The sequence below is a fragment of the Vitis riparia genome, chromosome 18 (genome assembly GCF_004353265.1).
Source record: "Vitis riparia cultivar Riparia Gloire de Montpellier isolate 1030 chromosome 18, EGFV_Vit.rip_1.0, whole genome shotgun sequence".
Classification (NCBI taxonomy): Eukaryota; Viridiplantae; Streptophyta; class Magnoliopsida; order Vitales; family Vitaceae; genus Vitis; species Vitis riparia.
In genome coordinates this window covers 10127702-10145119 of record NC_048448.1, presented here as the reverse complement: position 1 = coordinate 10145119, position 17418 = coordinate 10127702, and the positions used below count along the sequence as shown (strand labels likewise).

At 38.0% G+C, this 17418-nt stretch overlaps 3 protein-coding genes across 3 annotated transcripts; 1 reads left to right on the top strand and 2 right to left on the bottom strand.

Moving 5' to 3' along the window:
- Positions 1-978: 978 nt before the first annotated feature.
- On the bottom strand, positions 979-1763 carry LOC117907207. Its single transcript, XM_034820650.1, has one exon. The coding sequence runs from the start codon at positions 1591-1593 to the stop codon at positions 1294-1296; it is 300 nt and encodes a 99-aa protein (XP_034676541.1). The 5' UTR covers positions 1594-1763; the 3' UTR covers positions 979-1293.
- A 4104-nt stretch (positions 1764-5867) lies between these two features.
- On the top strand, positions 5868-7794 carry LOC117906274 (protein JINGUBANG). Its single transcript, XM_034819253.1, has one exon. The coding sequence runs from the start codon at positions 6039-6041 to the stop codon at positions 7407-7409; it is 1371 nt and encodes a 456-aa protein (XP_034675144.1). The 5' UTR covers positions 5868-6038; the 3' UTR covers positions 7410-7794.
- Positions 7795-8136: 342 nt separating this feature from the next.
- Positions 8137-13703, bottom strand: LOC117907070 (inactive protein kinase SELMODRAFT_444075-like). Its single transcript, XM_034820437.1, has 8 exons — positions 13345-13703; positions 13116-13249; positions 12234-12328; positions 10230-11272; positions 9843-10003; positions 9275-9351; positions 8764-9088; positions 8137-8597 (listed from the first exon to the last, which is right to left on the bottom strand). The coding sequence occupies exons 1-8, from the start codon at positions 13529-13531 to the stop codon at positions 8448-8450; spliced, it is 2172 nt and encodes a 723-aa protein (XP_034676328.1). The 5' UTR covers positions 13532-13703; the 3' UTR covers positions 8137-8447.
- Positions 13704-17418: the final 3715 nt, after the last annotated feature.

The following is a 17418-nucleotide window of genomic DNA, read 5'->3' as shown; positions in this document are numbered from 1 at the left end:
TCTTCCAATTAGGCAAGGATTTATATTATTTATGTAATGACTGGGGATGGCAATGAAAGCAATCTTTTTTTGGTATCCATCTCTGATAGAACAGGTTTAGAAAAATTTATTTAAGGCTAAGGGTAGCTACCATGTTTACTCAAAATCTTAGGTTAAGGATCAAATCCCATCTCTTACATTTTTTTACACAGCTGCTAATACTATTTTATAACGATATTCGATGTTTTAAAACTCATTTGTATAGCAGGAAGTGACTAATGGAAATTTAATTAAGGATGGATAAAAATTGATCGAAATAAGGTTGGGATGGGGAATTGAATATTGAAAGAGTACTCAAATAAAGAAACATCCCTGTCAAAGCCAAAGTAACGAAATTACATACACCTAAAACCATGTTCTGGATTTTAAGTAGGGGTTACGAGCTACTGGTGCAATGACTTTTTAGTCCTTTCAATTCTGTTAAGAACTTAAGACAAATTATCAAATAAGGTCACTTACTTCATTTAATATATTTTTTATTAAAAAATGTATAGCAGCAAGTGACTGTTGAAGATCTAATCAGGAGCGGATAAGCACTTGAAATTGAAATTTGTATGTGGGTTTTGTCAGTCAGGAGAATCTTGCGTCTGCGCTTTAAACAATGCCTCGTAAAAAAAGGAAGGACGGTCCCCTATTTGCATTCAAACAATGGCGAGGAAGAAGAAGACAACCTGATTGGATCAGATGTTCTTATTTTTAATCCTCCTCCATCATTAATTATATATCATGATTTCATTTTTGTCTCTTAAGAGAAGAAAAGGGAGATGAACCCACGTCCAGTTAGTGGTATAATCTCCTGAATCCAATCAAATGGTCTTGTGTCCCTCCATCCTTCAAATTATTTATATGACAATAACCAAATGTTTTAAAATTTTTAGTCAATTACTCACTGGTTTGTAAAATTGCAGACCCCATAAGACATATTCTGGATATGGAAAGTTTTCGATCATTTCTGAAAATGGAACTGGAATTTATTAGGACACATACTAAAAAAAAGCTTCATCAAAGCAATTTCTAGAAATTATTTACAGAAGAACTAGAGCAGGTACGGACAGCTGACAAAAGAAGCTCCTTTCAACCAGTTCATTACTGTACAAGAAAAAAAACTCCTCTGTGCCTGCATCGACCCCGCCGAACTGTGATGCAATGCACCGGAAAGGTTGGCACAAACAGTCATTCACATAACTACAGAAGAAACCTGTGCTAACACTCCCCATCACCAAAATGGATCATTTGCCGGGGACTCAAGGGCGGCTAAGGTGCAGCAAAAGCGTCATCGACCCACTTCTTCTCCTGGACACGGAACGAATCAGTGGTCGAAAACGGCGAGCTGACGAGGGTTTGGAAGAGGTTTCGAACCTTGTTGACGCGCTTACGGTGACGGATGCGGCGGAGAACGAGGTCTTTGTCGAGGGTCTGAGAGGATTGAGCCGGTTTCAAGTGGAGATAGCTTGTTACAGTAAGGAGTGTGTCGGAGTCCTCTCGATCGTCGCTGTTGGTGATTTTCTCAGAATCAGAAGAAGATGGCTGGGGTTTGGACACAAGAAAAGACATTTTCAAATGGAGTGAAAAGAATTGAGGAACGAATCGTGACTGTGGGAGGGGGAGTGGGTTGTCTACAGACTATATAGAGGAGACGAGCGTGTGGGGAGAAGGGTAGGTCGGTGGATTTTGATAAGTAATTGGTGGGCTGGGTTCGGGTGCTCTTGGGAAAACGTGGGAATCAGGCAGCAGCACCGCCGCTGAATTGCTGTCGAAGTCGGTTTCGGCTTTACTCTCTGGTAAATTTGTAATGCCACCGTAGTCATTACTCTCGAGTAAATTATAAATTATAATTGGAGCTAGATCAAAACAAAAAGGCTTTATTAAATATAGTGCACCCAGGAGGGACAAAGAAGCTGGCACCTGTTCAGGGTTCGCAAGTTGGGCTTAGCCCATCCTAATTCTCACCCACCCTTTCAAACTCAACGATTTGGTCAGATGGCTTTCGTCTGGCCAAATAACTTGAAGCCCACAATTCAGATTTCAGCTATAACCAATGCTTGACTTATTTATTGTTTAGATGGATACGGTTAGGAATTTCTATTCACTCCGAAGATTCTTTGACTAAATTCAGCATATAAAGAAAATTACATCATTAATTTATCATTTAATTACAAATTTGGATTTATCTGAATTTAGTGGAACTCCCATCTGATTGTCGGAAGCCTATTCGAATTGACAACTTATTAAGACGCTTTAGCAAATGGCCTTGTAGCTCCAAAATACCTTCTAATTTCGTCCAACACTTTTTAACTGCCTTATTCAATGAGGTATGAAAAAGATGGAAGACTTAAATGAAATATTCTGATAAAACAGCGGGCAAGTTTTATAGGGTCGGCCCCGAAACAGGGGGCTCTTAGCGGGTTTCCACCGTTCTTTCGCTGCTATCATTTCAGACGTGGAAGTGGATAGACACGTCAGACTAAGAGAAGCCTGTAGAACAGGCTAGGACAAAGCAATTGTACTGCCCTTGCGATTTCGTTTGGATTTCTTGTTTTGTTTTCAGTTCGCAATTTTGGGCCTTGTAGTAGGGCCTATTTTTCACTAGACTCATAGGACTGAAAAGGAGATGATCTCAAATTCATAATTCATATAAATTTGTCTTAAAAAAAATATTATTAGAATAATTTTAATATTGATTTGTTTTTATAATATCATATTTCCACATTTAGGTTATGAGAAGGAGAAATTATGAGATTGGGATAAATTCGTAAAAATTATTTCTTGAATAAAAATTATGTCATGAAGTTATTTATTTATTTATTTATGAATCTATATATGATTAATTGAACCACGTTGAAACCTCACATACATTTTGATGTGATTGTTTTATCTTTATATTCTATACTAATTTGTTACTATTAAAACTTATACATCAATGAAAAAAAAAAAACTTTTATCTCCTTAAAAATACAATCACATGAAGAAAAAAAAATTGAATTTGTCATTAATGTCTATTCGATTGTTAATTATAATGATATTTTTTAATCTAAATTTCAATTTCTATTTACTTATTGCTTATAAAAATTCAAAAATTACATAAAATCAATTCAAAAGTGGATTCAAGAATTTTAGGTGTACCATAGAGTTTGTTCTATCTCTCATCATACCCTTAAAAAAAATGTATGGACACCACATATGTATTGGTCCAATGCATATATAGATTGGACCAACTCTGGCCTCTTTCTCAATGTTGGAAGAAGAATATTGTTTCAGCAAATGATCCTAATAGTTCTCCCTCCATTATCATACCATAATGAAAAATGAACCATTATTTGAACAAGGGCACCTTTCAGAAGCTTGTGGAGCTATATTTAGTATGAAAATCACACAGCAATTATTAATGTGTGTGTATGTTTACATGCAGAGTGTTGCCCTAATCATACATTTCATGCCTTCACGCAAGGGTGGGGACTTTAATATTTTTCTAATAGGGTAAAATTCCCTTCATTATGGGCTCTTCAATAGGTCACTGGCACCCTTTGTTAGGTGGGGAAGGTCTCTTGCCTTCATTCTAGATTGGTTTATGTTGTGCAAAAGATTACCTCTCTAATCTCAAATGGGAAAAGGGAGAAATAAAATTTAATGACTGAAAGCTTATAAACTCTAGCCCTTCATGTATGGCCGGGTGTTTCGATGAGCGTCACTACCTACGACTGGGCATATCTTTTTAATTCCGGTAAGATAACATAAACAATATTTTTCTCAAAGAAAATTTCAACTACATGCGCGCATGTCGGAATAATGCATGTACAGATTAATGAAAATGACCCATGAAAATTCTGGATATTCATGTACAACCTCAACAACCTGAATTTCCTAAGATGGAATGCTTAAGCCAGATGCTTTACTTAGGTTGGTAGTTGAATGGCTAATGAAAGTGAAATGTGTAGAAAGATGAATTATTATTGATATATATGTATATATTATTTCCTTAATTATGGCCTTGTGGGTCATCGCAGAATCATTCAGGGGAATCGTGTATCAGTTTTTTTCTTTCTATCAAAATATCCGCATTGCAATTTTTAGAAAGGAGGTCGAATATGAACATGGCTCATAGTAGTAGAGAAAGGAAAACAATTGATGAAGATATGTCGTTTTCCTCGACATGGGCAACCTAGACCAGAAAGGCTTAAAGAGAAAGCTAAGATTTGCTTTATGTGGTCAAAGTTGGTAAGAGGAGGATAATTACGGAGTGCAGGACTTTGTGGGCAGGCAGGAGTGCTGCTGGGCCTCAACCTATACTTGTTAGAAATACTCTATGTAAAGCATAAAGAAAATGACACACAAACAACCATGCCAAGTGGCCGCTGCAGAGTCTGTTTTTGGCTCACTCTTCTACGTGTCGGTCCATCATATTTTGATGCTTACTTCAGTATTCTCGGCCGCTGATGGCTGAAGCCGAAAGCATATTTCTGCAGGACCGGTTGGTCAACATTAGGTGTTGGTTTGGAAGCATTTGAGAGCAAGCTACAAGTTCAAATGTTTAAAGTAACTTTTAACGTTAAAACTGCTGTTTAGAATATGTACTCTCAAAATGTACACGTAGATATCAAGACAGCCGTCAAAACTGGCTTTGGCCTCACTTAATTTTAATATATTTAAAATAAAATTATTCCTATCCCTAAGGAAATTTTGAAGAATCATTGTGTTTCGGAACAATAGACAAATATGTAATCCTCTCCCATGATATTGTAAATGAAAATGCATGATTTAAAAAAAATTTATCTATATTTTCAATTGGGTGGTCCGAATTTTTAGTTAAGTCCAATTAAAATTAAGTTTAGGTTGAAAAAAATTGATTTAATTATAACCTAAATATTTGAAATGATTCCAAATTCAAAAATTCTAATCCGCTGGAGGCCACCCACTTGCACCCAGATAAATTCCCTACATCAAAGTGCACGTCATTGTTACTGTTCCCGCTGCTTGAGGGCAATGATTGGGCGGCTTGGAGCTACTTTACGAGTTAGTGCCGTTAAAATTTGGGTATAGGAATGCGATGTTTTGCCACTGTGTGGCTGCTCGTCTATGATTGGATGCGCCGACCATTAAATATGGAGCATGGGATCTTATGCAACTTCTATGAATTTTGATTGGTCCATTTAGTAAAAATCTGACTTCTGATCGCTCCACGTCCCTAGAGTAAAACAAATGAAATAACGTAAAAGTCATCATATCATCCTAATTAATTTAATTCGTTAATTCGTGAATTTTAATAATTGAAGATGGAAAGCTGGCCCCTGGCCCCTGGCTCCCGTACTGCCCCTGCAACCTGAAAACAACAAGCTTCTGAGTTGGTAAGGCGCAGATTAATGTAGTCCATCCAAATAATTGTTAACCACCAAATCAAGTTGAGCATTGCCAGCAATCGTCTTGGATCGTAACGATGGTACTAAAATTGGATCGAGTAGAGTAGATTAAAAAATTAGAAAGTTTTGAAAATGGGAAAATTACCTGGCGCTCACTCATTAGTACGTTTGTGGCACGCGCTTTTAGGATCTGTCCACTCTAACAAACCTGAATCATCCAAAAAAAAGCGTACAAGGTTAGCAACCGTACAATGCTAACAGCTAATTTTCCAACATTAAAAACAATAGCTTAAATATAAGTGTCGGATCCGGATTCTCTGGCCTCCCACGAGATATCTTTGTACGTTTGAGCCCCACACGTGTCCCCACCTTATTGACCGCATTTCCTCTACGGTTATTTTCTCTGCAATTTATATATACGCCCTCACTCTCTTCTCCCGCCTTTACTTATTTCATATTCTTAACAATAACAATCCCGCGGTATCTGGGCTCTCTGTTTGTCTCCTTCGTTTCTGCATCAACCCATTTTCTTCTTCTTTTACGTCACTTCAATCTTTTTCCATTGTACAGAATTTCTATTGTCCAAATTTCGTTTCCCCACGATGGGAACTGTTGAGTGAGAGAGGAAGGAGCCAAGGAGGCACAATGTTAGAAGAAACGAACAGTATACCGAGACCCAAGTACCGCAATATCATGCATTCGGATCCCAATCTTTCCTCTTCAATCCCAACCGAGGATGATTACCCCATCCGCAACAGCAGTGCTTCCGCCGCCAGTCCTGGTTTCTACGACAACCGCCTGAGCGGAGAAGGCTCTCCAATGACCATGTCTCCTTGGAACCAGACTTCTTCTGAGGCCAAATCCTCATGGTCCCGATTCGAAGAAAACCTGCCTCAGAATGGCCTTATCGGATCCCTGACTCGCGAAGAAGGCCATATTTACTCCTTGGCCGCTACCGGCGAGCTCTTGTACACAGGCTCAGATAGCAAGAATATTCGTGTTTGGAAGAATCTGAAAGAGTTTTCTGGATTCAAATCCAACAGTGGACTTGTAAAAGCCATAGTAATCTCGGGGGAGAAGATTTTCACTGGCCACCAAGACGGAAAGATAAGAGTTTGGAAGGTCTCCCCCAAGAACGCCAGCGTTCACAAACGAGCAGGAACTTTACCAACTTTAAAGGACATATTCAAGAGCTCAATCAATCCAAGCAATTACGTTGAGGTGAGACGGCGCCGTTCTGCTCTCTGGATCAGGCACTCCGATGCCATATCGTGTTTGAGCTTGAACGAAGAGCAGGGCCTTCTGTACTCGGCTTCCTGGGACAGAACCTTTAAGGTTTGGCGAATATCTGATTCCAAGTGTCTGGAATCCATCAGTGCGCACGACGACGCCGTCAACTCCGTAGTGGCCAGCAGTGAGGGCATGGTGTTCACCGGCTCCGCCGATGGCTCCGTTAAAGTTTGGCGAAGGGAGTTGCATGGGAAAGGGACAAAGCACGCGTTCGTACAAACGCTTCTGAAGCAAGAATGCGCGGTGACGGCGTTATGCGTGAACACGTCGGGCTCGGTGGTGTACTGCGGGTCCTCCGATGGACTGGTCAACTTCTGGGAACGTGAGAAGCAGTTATCTCACGGTGGGGTGCTGAGAGGGCACAAGGTGGCGGTCCTCTGCCTCGCGGCCGCAGCGAATCTGGTGTTCAGCGGGTCTGCGGATAAGACCATATGCGTATGGAGGAGGGAAGGAGTGGTGCACACGTGTCTCTCAGTGTTGACTGGTCACACAGGACCAGTCAAATGTTTAGCGGTTGGGGAGGACAAGGAATCCACGGCTAAGAATCAACGCTGGGTAGTGTACAGCGGGAGTCTTGACAAGTCAGTGAAGGTGTGGAGCGTTTCGGACATGGGGATTGATCCGCAACAACAGACTGTGGAGGGTGGCGTCTCCTCATTCCCATCGGAACAGACTGATTCCGTTTCTTCTCCAGGCGGAGGAGGCGGCAGCCACAAGAAGAGGTGATGCCCTCCCACCACATCAAAAACCTCTGCATTATTACATGCCACGTGTGCACTCGCCCCTAGTTACTTACGAGTTTTTACTAAAAACTTGTGATCTTCTCCTTACACGTGTAAATGTACACTCTTATGTTCCTGGGGTTACGTTGGAGGAAGGTAAAGCATTGCTGCATAGGGAGGGGGCGTTTTTAGAAGTGAAATTAATTAAGAATTCTCTGGCTTTAAATTACTGGAAGCCTGACCCAGTTGGCTGGTTGAAAAAAAAAAAAAAAAAAAAACTGGAAACCACAATCTTCCACAGTGTTTCCAATGCATATGCTTCTGATTTTTATTTTATATATGATATTTATTCTGAATCCATAATATAGTATCGTTAAATAATTATTTCATTCCCTTGCTTGTCAAGTCTACTGTCTACATCATTTCTACAGCATCTACTCATGAACCAATCATCCAGGTAGATTGTTATGGAGGACCATGAATGACAATTCTCCTCTATTTATCTTGGAGAAAAAATAGAAAAAATCAATAAATATATTAAATAATTTGAAAAACATAGTTTTCTTAATATTGTTCTAAAACTAAACATGGGTTAAGGTTTTGGAAGGCTCATCGATTCCTCTTTCAATCATTTGATTGAACAGTAGTGTAAAAATCATTGATACATTTCATATCAGCACGATATTTCAGAACAGTCCAACAGGCCAAGTATTAGGAGAGAGACCACATGATTTCCTTAATTTTCACCCCCTTCATTTATTGGCTGATATATGTGAACAACAAATGAACCAAGTGTACAAACATGTAACTGACCTTCATTTGGGTATTTTAAGATTCCAAAAATGGTAACAATGATAAACAATTATAAGACATCAATTTTTTTTTATAAAGAAATCATGTGATTTGATAATATGATCCATGTGCTGATGCAGCCCTTCAAGATCCATTGATAGACTGCAATCATGCAAGCGGCTCGCCAATGTATTTCTGGAGTATGGACTATATATGACAGAACACCCTCAACCAAATGCAGAATTAATGTTCAATGTGAAAGCCTGCGAGAGTGGTTTATCCTTGACTCAGGCTGTGTCTGTGAGCTCAGACCATGCATATGGCCACTTCTACTTCCAACTGAATTCAAGTCCAAACACAGAGGAATTGCAGCATCACCTCCTTCTAGTACTCTAAGGACCTAATCATAGACAAAAGGAAAATGTTTTCACTCAAGGAACTACCTTCTCAAAATGGGAAAAAAAATACGATTACTTATCGGATTAAAGTAAGGACCAAAAATAGCATTATTTAATGATATTGAGTAACGGAAAATAAACTCAAATAAATGGGTTAAGGTAGAAAACCTTAGACATGGTTGGTCTGGATTCAGGATCTTGACGTAGACACAAGGAAGCAGCGCAGCCCATTGCCTGTAGTTGATAGGGGAAGTCGTGGAGTTCATCAGAGGCTAAGCATGGATCCACAAGTTGGTAGTTATTAGCTAAAATATGGCTTGGCTGTAATGCAGGGAGAGGGTGGATCCACTCAGGTAAAAAATGCCGTCCCCTGTAAAATTGCAAGTCTCTGGCCCTCTGTCCTGTCATTAATTCTAATAATACCACTCCAAATGCATATACGTCAACTTTCTGTGTAATTTTTCCACCATCCAAATACTCTGGTGCAAGATACCTGGATTAATAGAATTATCGATATCAGACAAACAAAGGCATCAGTTAGTTCACCCTTTTTTCCATTTCTTCCATGAGTCGTTATGACTCGAGTAGAAAATGGCATACATTTTTTCAGCTGTTGATTCTATTAAAAAGTCAATGAGCTTGAATACAAGAAAATAGTTATCAGAGATGTAATGAATACCCAGAAGTTCCAATCAGTCTCTCCTCAGTATTAATATCCCAGTTAGAGTGCCATCTAGCAAGTCCGAAGTCAGCAACCTGAAATTGAATAAATAAGCAAACCATTAGACCAATAATGCAAGTTTTGTTGGTATTAATCTGATTACAATATAATTGAGTGAGCCCTAAAGGAAATCATCTAAAAATGGGCTTGAAAATATTTTGATTTAATCTTAGTACTCAAAACCAAGAAAAACACCTAGTAATAAGAAACACTTAATATTGTTTGACATAACTTGTGGATGATGGTTATAGGCGTCTAATTTTTCCTGGATACACTTACAGTATAGCTAAATTTATTTTCAATGTTAGCAACCAGAGCTGCAAAGTTGGTGGACAAGGTATCATCTTCAAGTGGGCACATACCTGTACTCTTGAACTTGATAAATTATGCTCCTAATAACTTAAATGGTGGATTAACTCATTTTCTTTAAAGAAACTAAAGATTCTTCACTATTTATAGAAAAATCAATGGAAAGAATGTGGATTAACTCGTATTAGTAAGAAACCTATGTATCAAATTTAAGTACCAGAGGCTCGAAGTCATGGGTTAGGAGGATATTATTAGGTCGCATGTCCCTGTGTACTATGCAACCCACTCTACAGTCTTCATGAAGGTATCGTAGGCCTCGTGCTGTTCCAATTGCAATTTTCAGCCGTGATTGCCAATCCAGTGGGGTTGTCTTGTTTCCTGAAAATTTTAGGAATATTTGCATGGTGAAAGGCACGTATTGAGCAATAAATTGAAGCTGTAAAGTTGAAGTTGTTAAACACAATAAAACATTTACAAACGCACAAGAATGGGAATGAGATTAAACAAGGAATACTGTGTAAATTGAACTCTAAGGAGCCAGTAAATCTGTACTCACAAGCTTATACACTAAGGAATCAAATGAAAGAAAGAAAACAGAGCATACCGTGTAAATGGAAGTCCAAGGAGCCATTGCATATGTACTCATAAACCAATACTCTCTTTCTCCCTTCAATACAAAATCCAATAAGCAACACAACATTCCTATGCTGTGCACAGCTTAAAACCCTCACTTCCCTGCAAAAATCTGCATCTCCTTGAGACCCAGCATACTTTAACTGCTTCACTGCAACCACCTGGTCATTTCTCAGCACCCCCCTATGAACCACACCAAACCCACCTTCTGCCAAGAAATTTTCATCTGAGAATCCGTTTGTAGCTTCTTGTAGCTCTTCATAAGCAAACTGCCTTGGAGGTTTTCCAAAAACTGGAGCCTTGTGTTGGCAAAGTGAGCACAAAGGAGGTGGTTTTGAGGAAGTTCTGCCTAAAGGGACCGCCTCTCTGATGGTTGAGTCAAAACTGTAGTCTCTTTGACGGGTTTGGATGGACCCAGGTCCTCTGATCCTCGTATCTTTATCAAACTCAACAAACTTGTCGAGTAGAGTTCTGGAAGGAGATCTCATTTTTTGGGTGCTTCTGGAGTTTTTGTTTAATGGGGCCTTCTCAGCAACAATGTGGTTTTGGGGAATCCAAAATACACTCTGATGGTCACTTTTCACAGATGATGCTGGGGGTGCTGAAAGAGTGATAAGCCTTTCACAGTCAAGTGCTGTTGGTGATTCATCTGAATCATCTTCATAAACTGGCCTGTATTTTCCTTTATTCAGTCCTTCAAAAAGAGGATTTTGTTCATAAACAAGGAAAGGGGAAGTCAATGTATCAGAACTTGATAATGAACCTTCCCTTGTGGTTCTAGTAAAGGAAGTACTTGGATCTTCAGGGCTGCTCACTGGAGTAGAATGCTTGATCTTGTGACCTTGCAATGTTCTGTTTTCCATATCTGGTGAAGAAGAAGCAGAAAAGAAAGGTGTTTGAAGTTCATTTGAGCTTCCCAAATTCAGCCTAAGGACTTTTGGTTGAGAACCCTTCATCAGAACAATGTTGCAGTGGAGTTCCTCCATGCAATGCTTTAGTTCTTGCTTCAGTTTCCTGTCTCAGCATATAACAGAATCCATGGTGGTTATGTACTCCTATTAATTTTTCTAATTATGTAATGAGAAACATAAGGTTCAGCATGACCTAAAAGGCTAAGAAACTAAAACTCCATACTACAATTCACATTGTCATTGAATAATAACTAGTTCTGTGTATAGGTAAAATGACTAAGAATGCAATAGATACCTCAATAAATACCAATCTGAAACCAACTAAAATAGGATAGCAACAACTGCAAAAGGTAATGGAGCATTTCCAATACGAGAAGCCTTTTTTGTTTTTTTTTGTTTTTTTTTATCAGTGGGATACCTGATGTGGGATATTATTTTGTTTCATTTACTCATGTTTCATGACTATGATCCATCTGAACAAAGACTCAAGTTTTGCTAAATTTTTATTTTGTTTCACTATGTAAAGATTGCAGAATTAATAGACATTGAAGTCAATATACGTTTCTAGACAGCTGGATTGCTTTGATCCTCAGCCAACTATGGAAAGTATGGGAGAAATGACATGCAAAAATTTACCCAAATCGGATTGACCCAAAAGGATTACTCATCTTTGGTACTTTCCCTTAACACACATGCATACTAGAAATATGTTGCATGTACAAATACAAAAACATTTTGCAATATAGTCAATCTCTATTCATTAAGGAGTTACGGCAAACAACATAAAGACAATGAACTACAAACATCAGCTAATAATAAATTGAATAAATCCTGTAACCATTTCATATTTGCCATACTTGCTATATACTGTGAACTCATAATGATATGAACTAGAAACTGGTGGGAATAAAATGAAAAAATGGCATGGAAATGATCCATGCCTAAATGGTTAATCTTCCATTTGAAACCTTTCTACAGGTGACAATCAGAAGGAGAAAAAGTGAAGACTAACTGATCAAATTAATAGATTAGAAACAAGTAACAATACTTTTATGTTTAATTACTTGTCCAGTATGACCCAGTTGGCTCCATTGCTCTTTGCTTCAGCTGCCACCGCACCGCCAGGTGTACCTGATACCACCTTAATCCTCACTCTAACCTACAACAAAGAAATCATTAAGAGCAAATTAATTTTCTTTTTGGTTTTAGCTATTTATTCAAATCTTGTCATCAAAATTAAGGCCATTCTCACAGAGGGAGCTTTCTAACTTTACAACCTGTAAAGGCAAATGGAAGCTGGTCTAAATAGTCCAAAAGAATTTAATGTAGTAGGACCTAGTCCAAGTTGAGACAAAATATTCTTTCTACTCTATCAAATTAATCCAGGGTTAAATTCTTATAATAATCATACAAGCACCAATAACTGTGCAGCACACTGCAGTACCCATTGATGATTCAATCATTTAATGGGTATTATTAGTAGTTAGTTTATATAATATTCTACTGAAATCCATAAACAAGCCCTAAATTTAGTAATTTGGGTCCCATAAGTAGTAGTGAATAATAATGAAGTAATAATGCATCCAAACAGACCACAAGAATACAAGATTCCTGGGTCTTCAAATGATCATGAAACTGACATTTTCCAGGCACATGTCATTCCCACTATCCAAACAGGCCCTTACATGAATTTAATTAGTAAAAAACTACGCCCCTCCCTGACACCAGATCCCGGCTCCCGGAGTCTGATAAACTCTGACACTTGAATCAAATATTAGAATTGTCCTTCCTCATCTTTCCTAAAGAAGATCAACTAGTAATAAGTAATAACTACTGCGTACAAGGAGATTAGGAGAGTAGAATGTTGGCTAGACAAGCTAAAACGACGCCGTTTTGTCTTGGCAAATACACCACATTACGTCGAGATTCAGTAAATTTGAAGTCACCTCGACTTGGTCGTTGAACTGGAGAACCATCTGAGAACAAGACTCGGAGATCTCACAAATCCGATCCGGTAATCTCTCCCGGTGACTGTTCGCACAATCCCCTGTCAATCTTGGGAAGTTCCATAATCTCCGACCTTAAATTAACAAACACATTGTACATAACTTAAATTCCCAATTATAAAAATACAAGGACAAAATTTGAGATTCGCGTTGAAAATGATGGAATCACCCGTTTTCTTCGTGGCAAAAACAGCGAGCAACGTTATGCAATCGCCGGCGTGAACGACGTGACTCAGAGCCCATGCTAATGCAGTCTTGGAGATCACTCTCTCTGCTCTAACAGCCACAACAACCTTTTCCGTTGCCGCACCGGCGCCTTGTTGCTTTACATTACCTTCAACTTTCGCCGGAAACATTGCTTAGTCAGATTCCAGCTGCCGGCAAATTCTGGAACTGAAATCTGAAAAGTGTACCCAGCTTTTGACTCGTTTGTGGGTTTGCGCTCGTTTTAATTGAATTGAGCCGCTTCGGAGATTGAAGTGGGCAATTGGAACCGGAGTTAGTTGACTGTAGTTAAGTGGCTTGTTAGGCCCCATCTTCCTAATAAACCGAAATTATCTTTTGAATTATGATCTTATCATCCAGAAGATATTATCTGGTGTGGTGAGGACTGAGGAGTACATCTCTTGCAGAGCTATACTAATCTGATCATCTTATCCTGCACCCATTTGGTAAAACTTCAGTCACCAGACTTGAGGTTTGGGTACGTAGTCGGCTGATCAGGGGGAGCGTCATTCATTCCATGCCAAAAAGGAAGCCACATCAAGAGTCGACAACCGTAAGGAGTATCATTAGCAATGCATCTTATGCACAGCATATTTTTTCTCATCGGCACCTTATATTTTATTTAACCGACACGTTGTGTAGTGGGAGAAATTGACTAACATGTCCCTCGCTTAAGATACGATGTGATAACGCCGTTGGTGGTTGAAAGGGTAAAATGGACCCTTTGGTTTTAATAGTAGGGGAGGCAAGGCTCATGCAGCAAGGACAGAAATACTTAGAAGCGCTGTCGAGCCTTGTCGCTACTACGATAGATAGCTGTTAGATTGACTCTCCGAAGAGACAAACGTAAAGGTCACTTCGATTTGTAAGTTTGTAACCCTCTCCAATTTTTTTTGATCGAGGACGATGATATGGACTTGAGCACAAAGCCCAATGCCAATGGGCCTTTGTTATGCGGCCATGCTTCTACCCAACGAAAAGCCTGAGATCGAGTCAGTGAGTATGTTTTTGGGATGGGTGGTGTTAGCAACGTCGGTGAAGGAGGAACGCTGGGGACCATCTTAAAAGGCAGTTGAGGACATTGAGGTTGATATGGACCTCAGCGACAATGGTTTCTGTTCCAAAATCAGCTAACGTGTAAGATGGATCATCCTTGTCAGTCCATATATGGTGGATAATGATATATGGCGATCATCGGACGGTTGAGGTAGTCCGACGATGACCAGTCCTGCGGAAGAGAGTCTTCCAATAAGGGTAGCAAAAGTGGTGATGGGAGGGGGAGATCACAGCGACGACAGGTCACACATACACCATGTGAGCCTAATAATGATAGATGGGTTATTTCAATGATGCTAGGACCACTACATACTATTGATGAAAGATGATGGTTTACGGAAGGTGAGTTTGGGTTCAGGTGAGGCCCGGTTGGGTTAATTGGGGTGATTTGCAGCCCAGTCTCATCTCTCCAGCCCTCACCTCCGTAACACCCTGAATATAACTGCAAACGACCAATAGCCCAACACCAACTTTCCTAGTTAGAGCTCAACCTTCTTTTACGGGCCTCAAAGGAGAATTCACGTGCGCCTTTGGGCTCGAATCGAGGAGAAGCCCAAATATGATCGTGAGCCTCCTACATTTTTCAATGTGGGGACTCAGCCTCTCTATGGGCCCACTTCGGCTGGTATGGTCCATGGGGCGGCTTTGCTGGAGGGTTTCCAGTGGGAAATCATGGCCCCCGCTTCTTGGTGGGTGGTGGGCGGTCACCGACAGTAGGAACAGTTAACAAAATCCAATCAAATGACTTGGAATTCCGTCCAATGACAGATAAACTTTTGCTTTTGTCTTTTTTTTTTTTTTTTTGTGACTATTTCCGTTGATTATTTTCAAACAAAAGATGCATGTGGTTAACAAAAGACACATTTTATGAGCTTTATTATCTGATCAATTTAGTTGAAGTGCATGTATTAAAGCTTCATTTTTGACATAAGATTGTGACACAATATACTATGAAATATTGTAGCTAGGTAATAGAAGATCTAAAAAATATTCATAAATAATTGAAAATTTTGGTTCTATCATTTTTGGATTCAAAGGAGGTTTCTTGATGCAAAAATGAGTGTCGGGATTTTTGAGAGAGTTTTCCTAAAGGGGAGTCAAAACTTTTTTTGGTTGGGGAGGAGTTACTTATATGCTCCTTCTTATGAAGCTTCTGAACGATTTCCTCCATTTTTCTTTCACTCATGAAGCTTTTGAACAGTTTCTTCCATTTTTCTTTTATGTGTTTGACTACTTTTTTTAGTATTCAACTAACCTTTTGGTGTCACGAAGGTTATCTCTTATAGAGAACTTTAATCATAGATGTTTTCTTAGGTATACGTGTTTCAAGTGTTTGATTATAACTAAATGTATTTTGAATGTCATACATTTTAGGGATGTTTATTTTTTGTAGTATCAATAATAATAATTAAACTACTGGTCATGTACCAAGACCAAACACCTTAGGATGACAGAATAATGTGCAATATTGTGTTATTTTTAAGGGATCAAACCCTATTAATTGAATTCCAGTTAAATGGTCTCACATCATATCTTTATTCAAATGCAACGTAATTCTTTTCTTTCTTTTTCCTTTCTTTTTATTGGTATTATACCATGAAAATAAGCTTTGGACAAAGCTTAAACTTCATTGGCGGGGCTTTTAAGTTTGGTTTGTGTCCATCTCTCAATCACCTAAACTTCAACCACAAAATCATCCAACAAATGAGCCTTTTGCTACCCAAATACAAGACTAATGATAATAAATGAGTTATTAAATTAGTAAGCAATTCCTCAATTAATATTTGACTCTCCAAGCATTTGATGGCTCAAGCCTTATTCACTTTTAAGGCATTTGTATCCTTCAACACCCTTCTCCCTGCTAAGCAGGCAAGACCCTCCAAAGCCTAAGACATTTGTGTACAAATATTCAATTAAACTAAATTAATTACTTAAATTAAACAATTTAATTAAGGAATTGCATATGAATCATCATTAAACAATTTAATGATGACTCATTGTATATAAAATTAAATTAAACTAAATTGCAGTATTAAAATAATCACATGATTCATATACAGTATTGAAATAATATCTAATTGAACTAATTAAACAATTCAAATAAAGTAAATATCAAACAATCAATTTCTATTTCAATATTATTAATTTAGGTTTTGTTTGGATACATTTTGGATTTTTTATTTTTAAAAATAGAAACTTTTACATAAAAAAGAGAAACTTTATACAAAAAGTATAGATTTACCTTATATCTTTAAAAATTAATTTAAAAAATTTTAGAATTTGATTAAGTGATATTACAAGTTATTACATTTTCTAGGTAAACTCTTATATATATATATAAAAGTCACTATTTTAAAAAAAAAACCAAAAACAAAAAATAGATAGTGTATGCCAATGGATGTTTAATAATATATTTAAGTGATTGTTAATGCTTAAATAGCAAGAGTTTTTCAATAAACACAAATCTTAAATTTAAGAAATTTTAAGAGAATTCATAATAAAATCTTGAGCAAAATAATGGTAAAGAAATTTCAACCAAGATTTTCTATAATATAAATCTTATAGAGATTTAGAGCTTTTCCATGATAGGCATGATAAGGTTCCTTATGTTTGGATGGTAAGAAAGGTGAGTTGAATGATTGAAAATTTTTATCCCTTCATACTTAAATTTTTTTTCTATAAATTAAATTTTAGTGGGATAAGTCACATGGTTTCTTGATTGATTTCACTGAGAAATATTATTGAGTCGATGTTTTGATCCTAAGAAATAGTAAATGAAATGAAAAAGAAAATAATTTATTTCTTATCAATCTTAAATATTTTTTTTTTTTGGCAAATCAAAAAAAAATTCTTGGATAAGTCGGTTGATTTCTCGGTTTATTTCATCGAAAAATATTGAGCATCATATGTTGGATGCCGAGATTGGGGAAATTAAAGTGTCATTGTTTGTCAATATAACTAG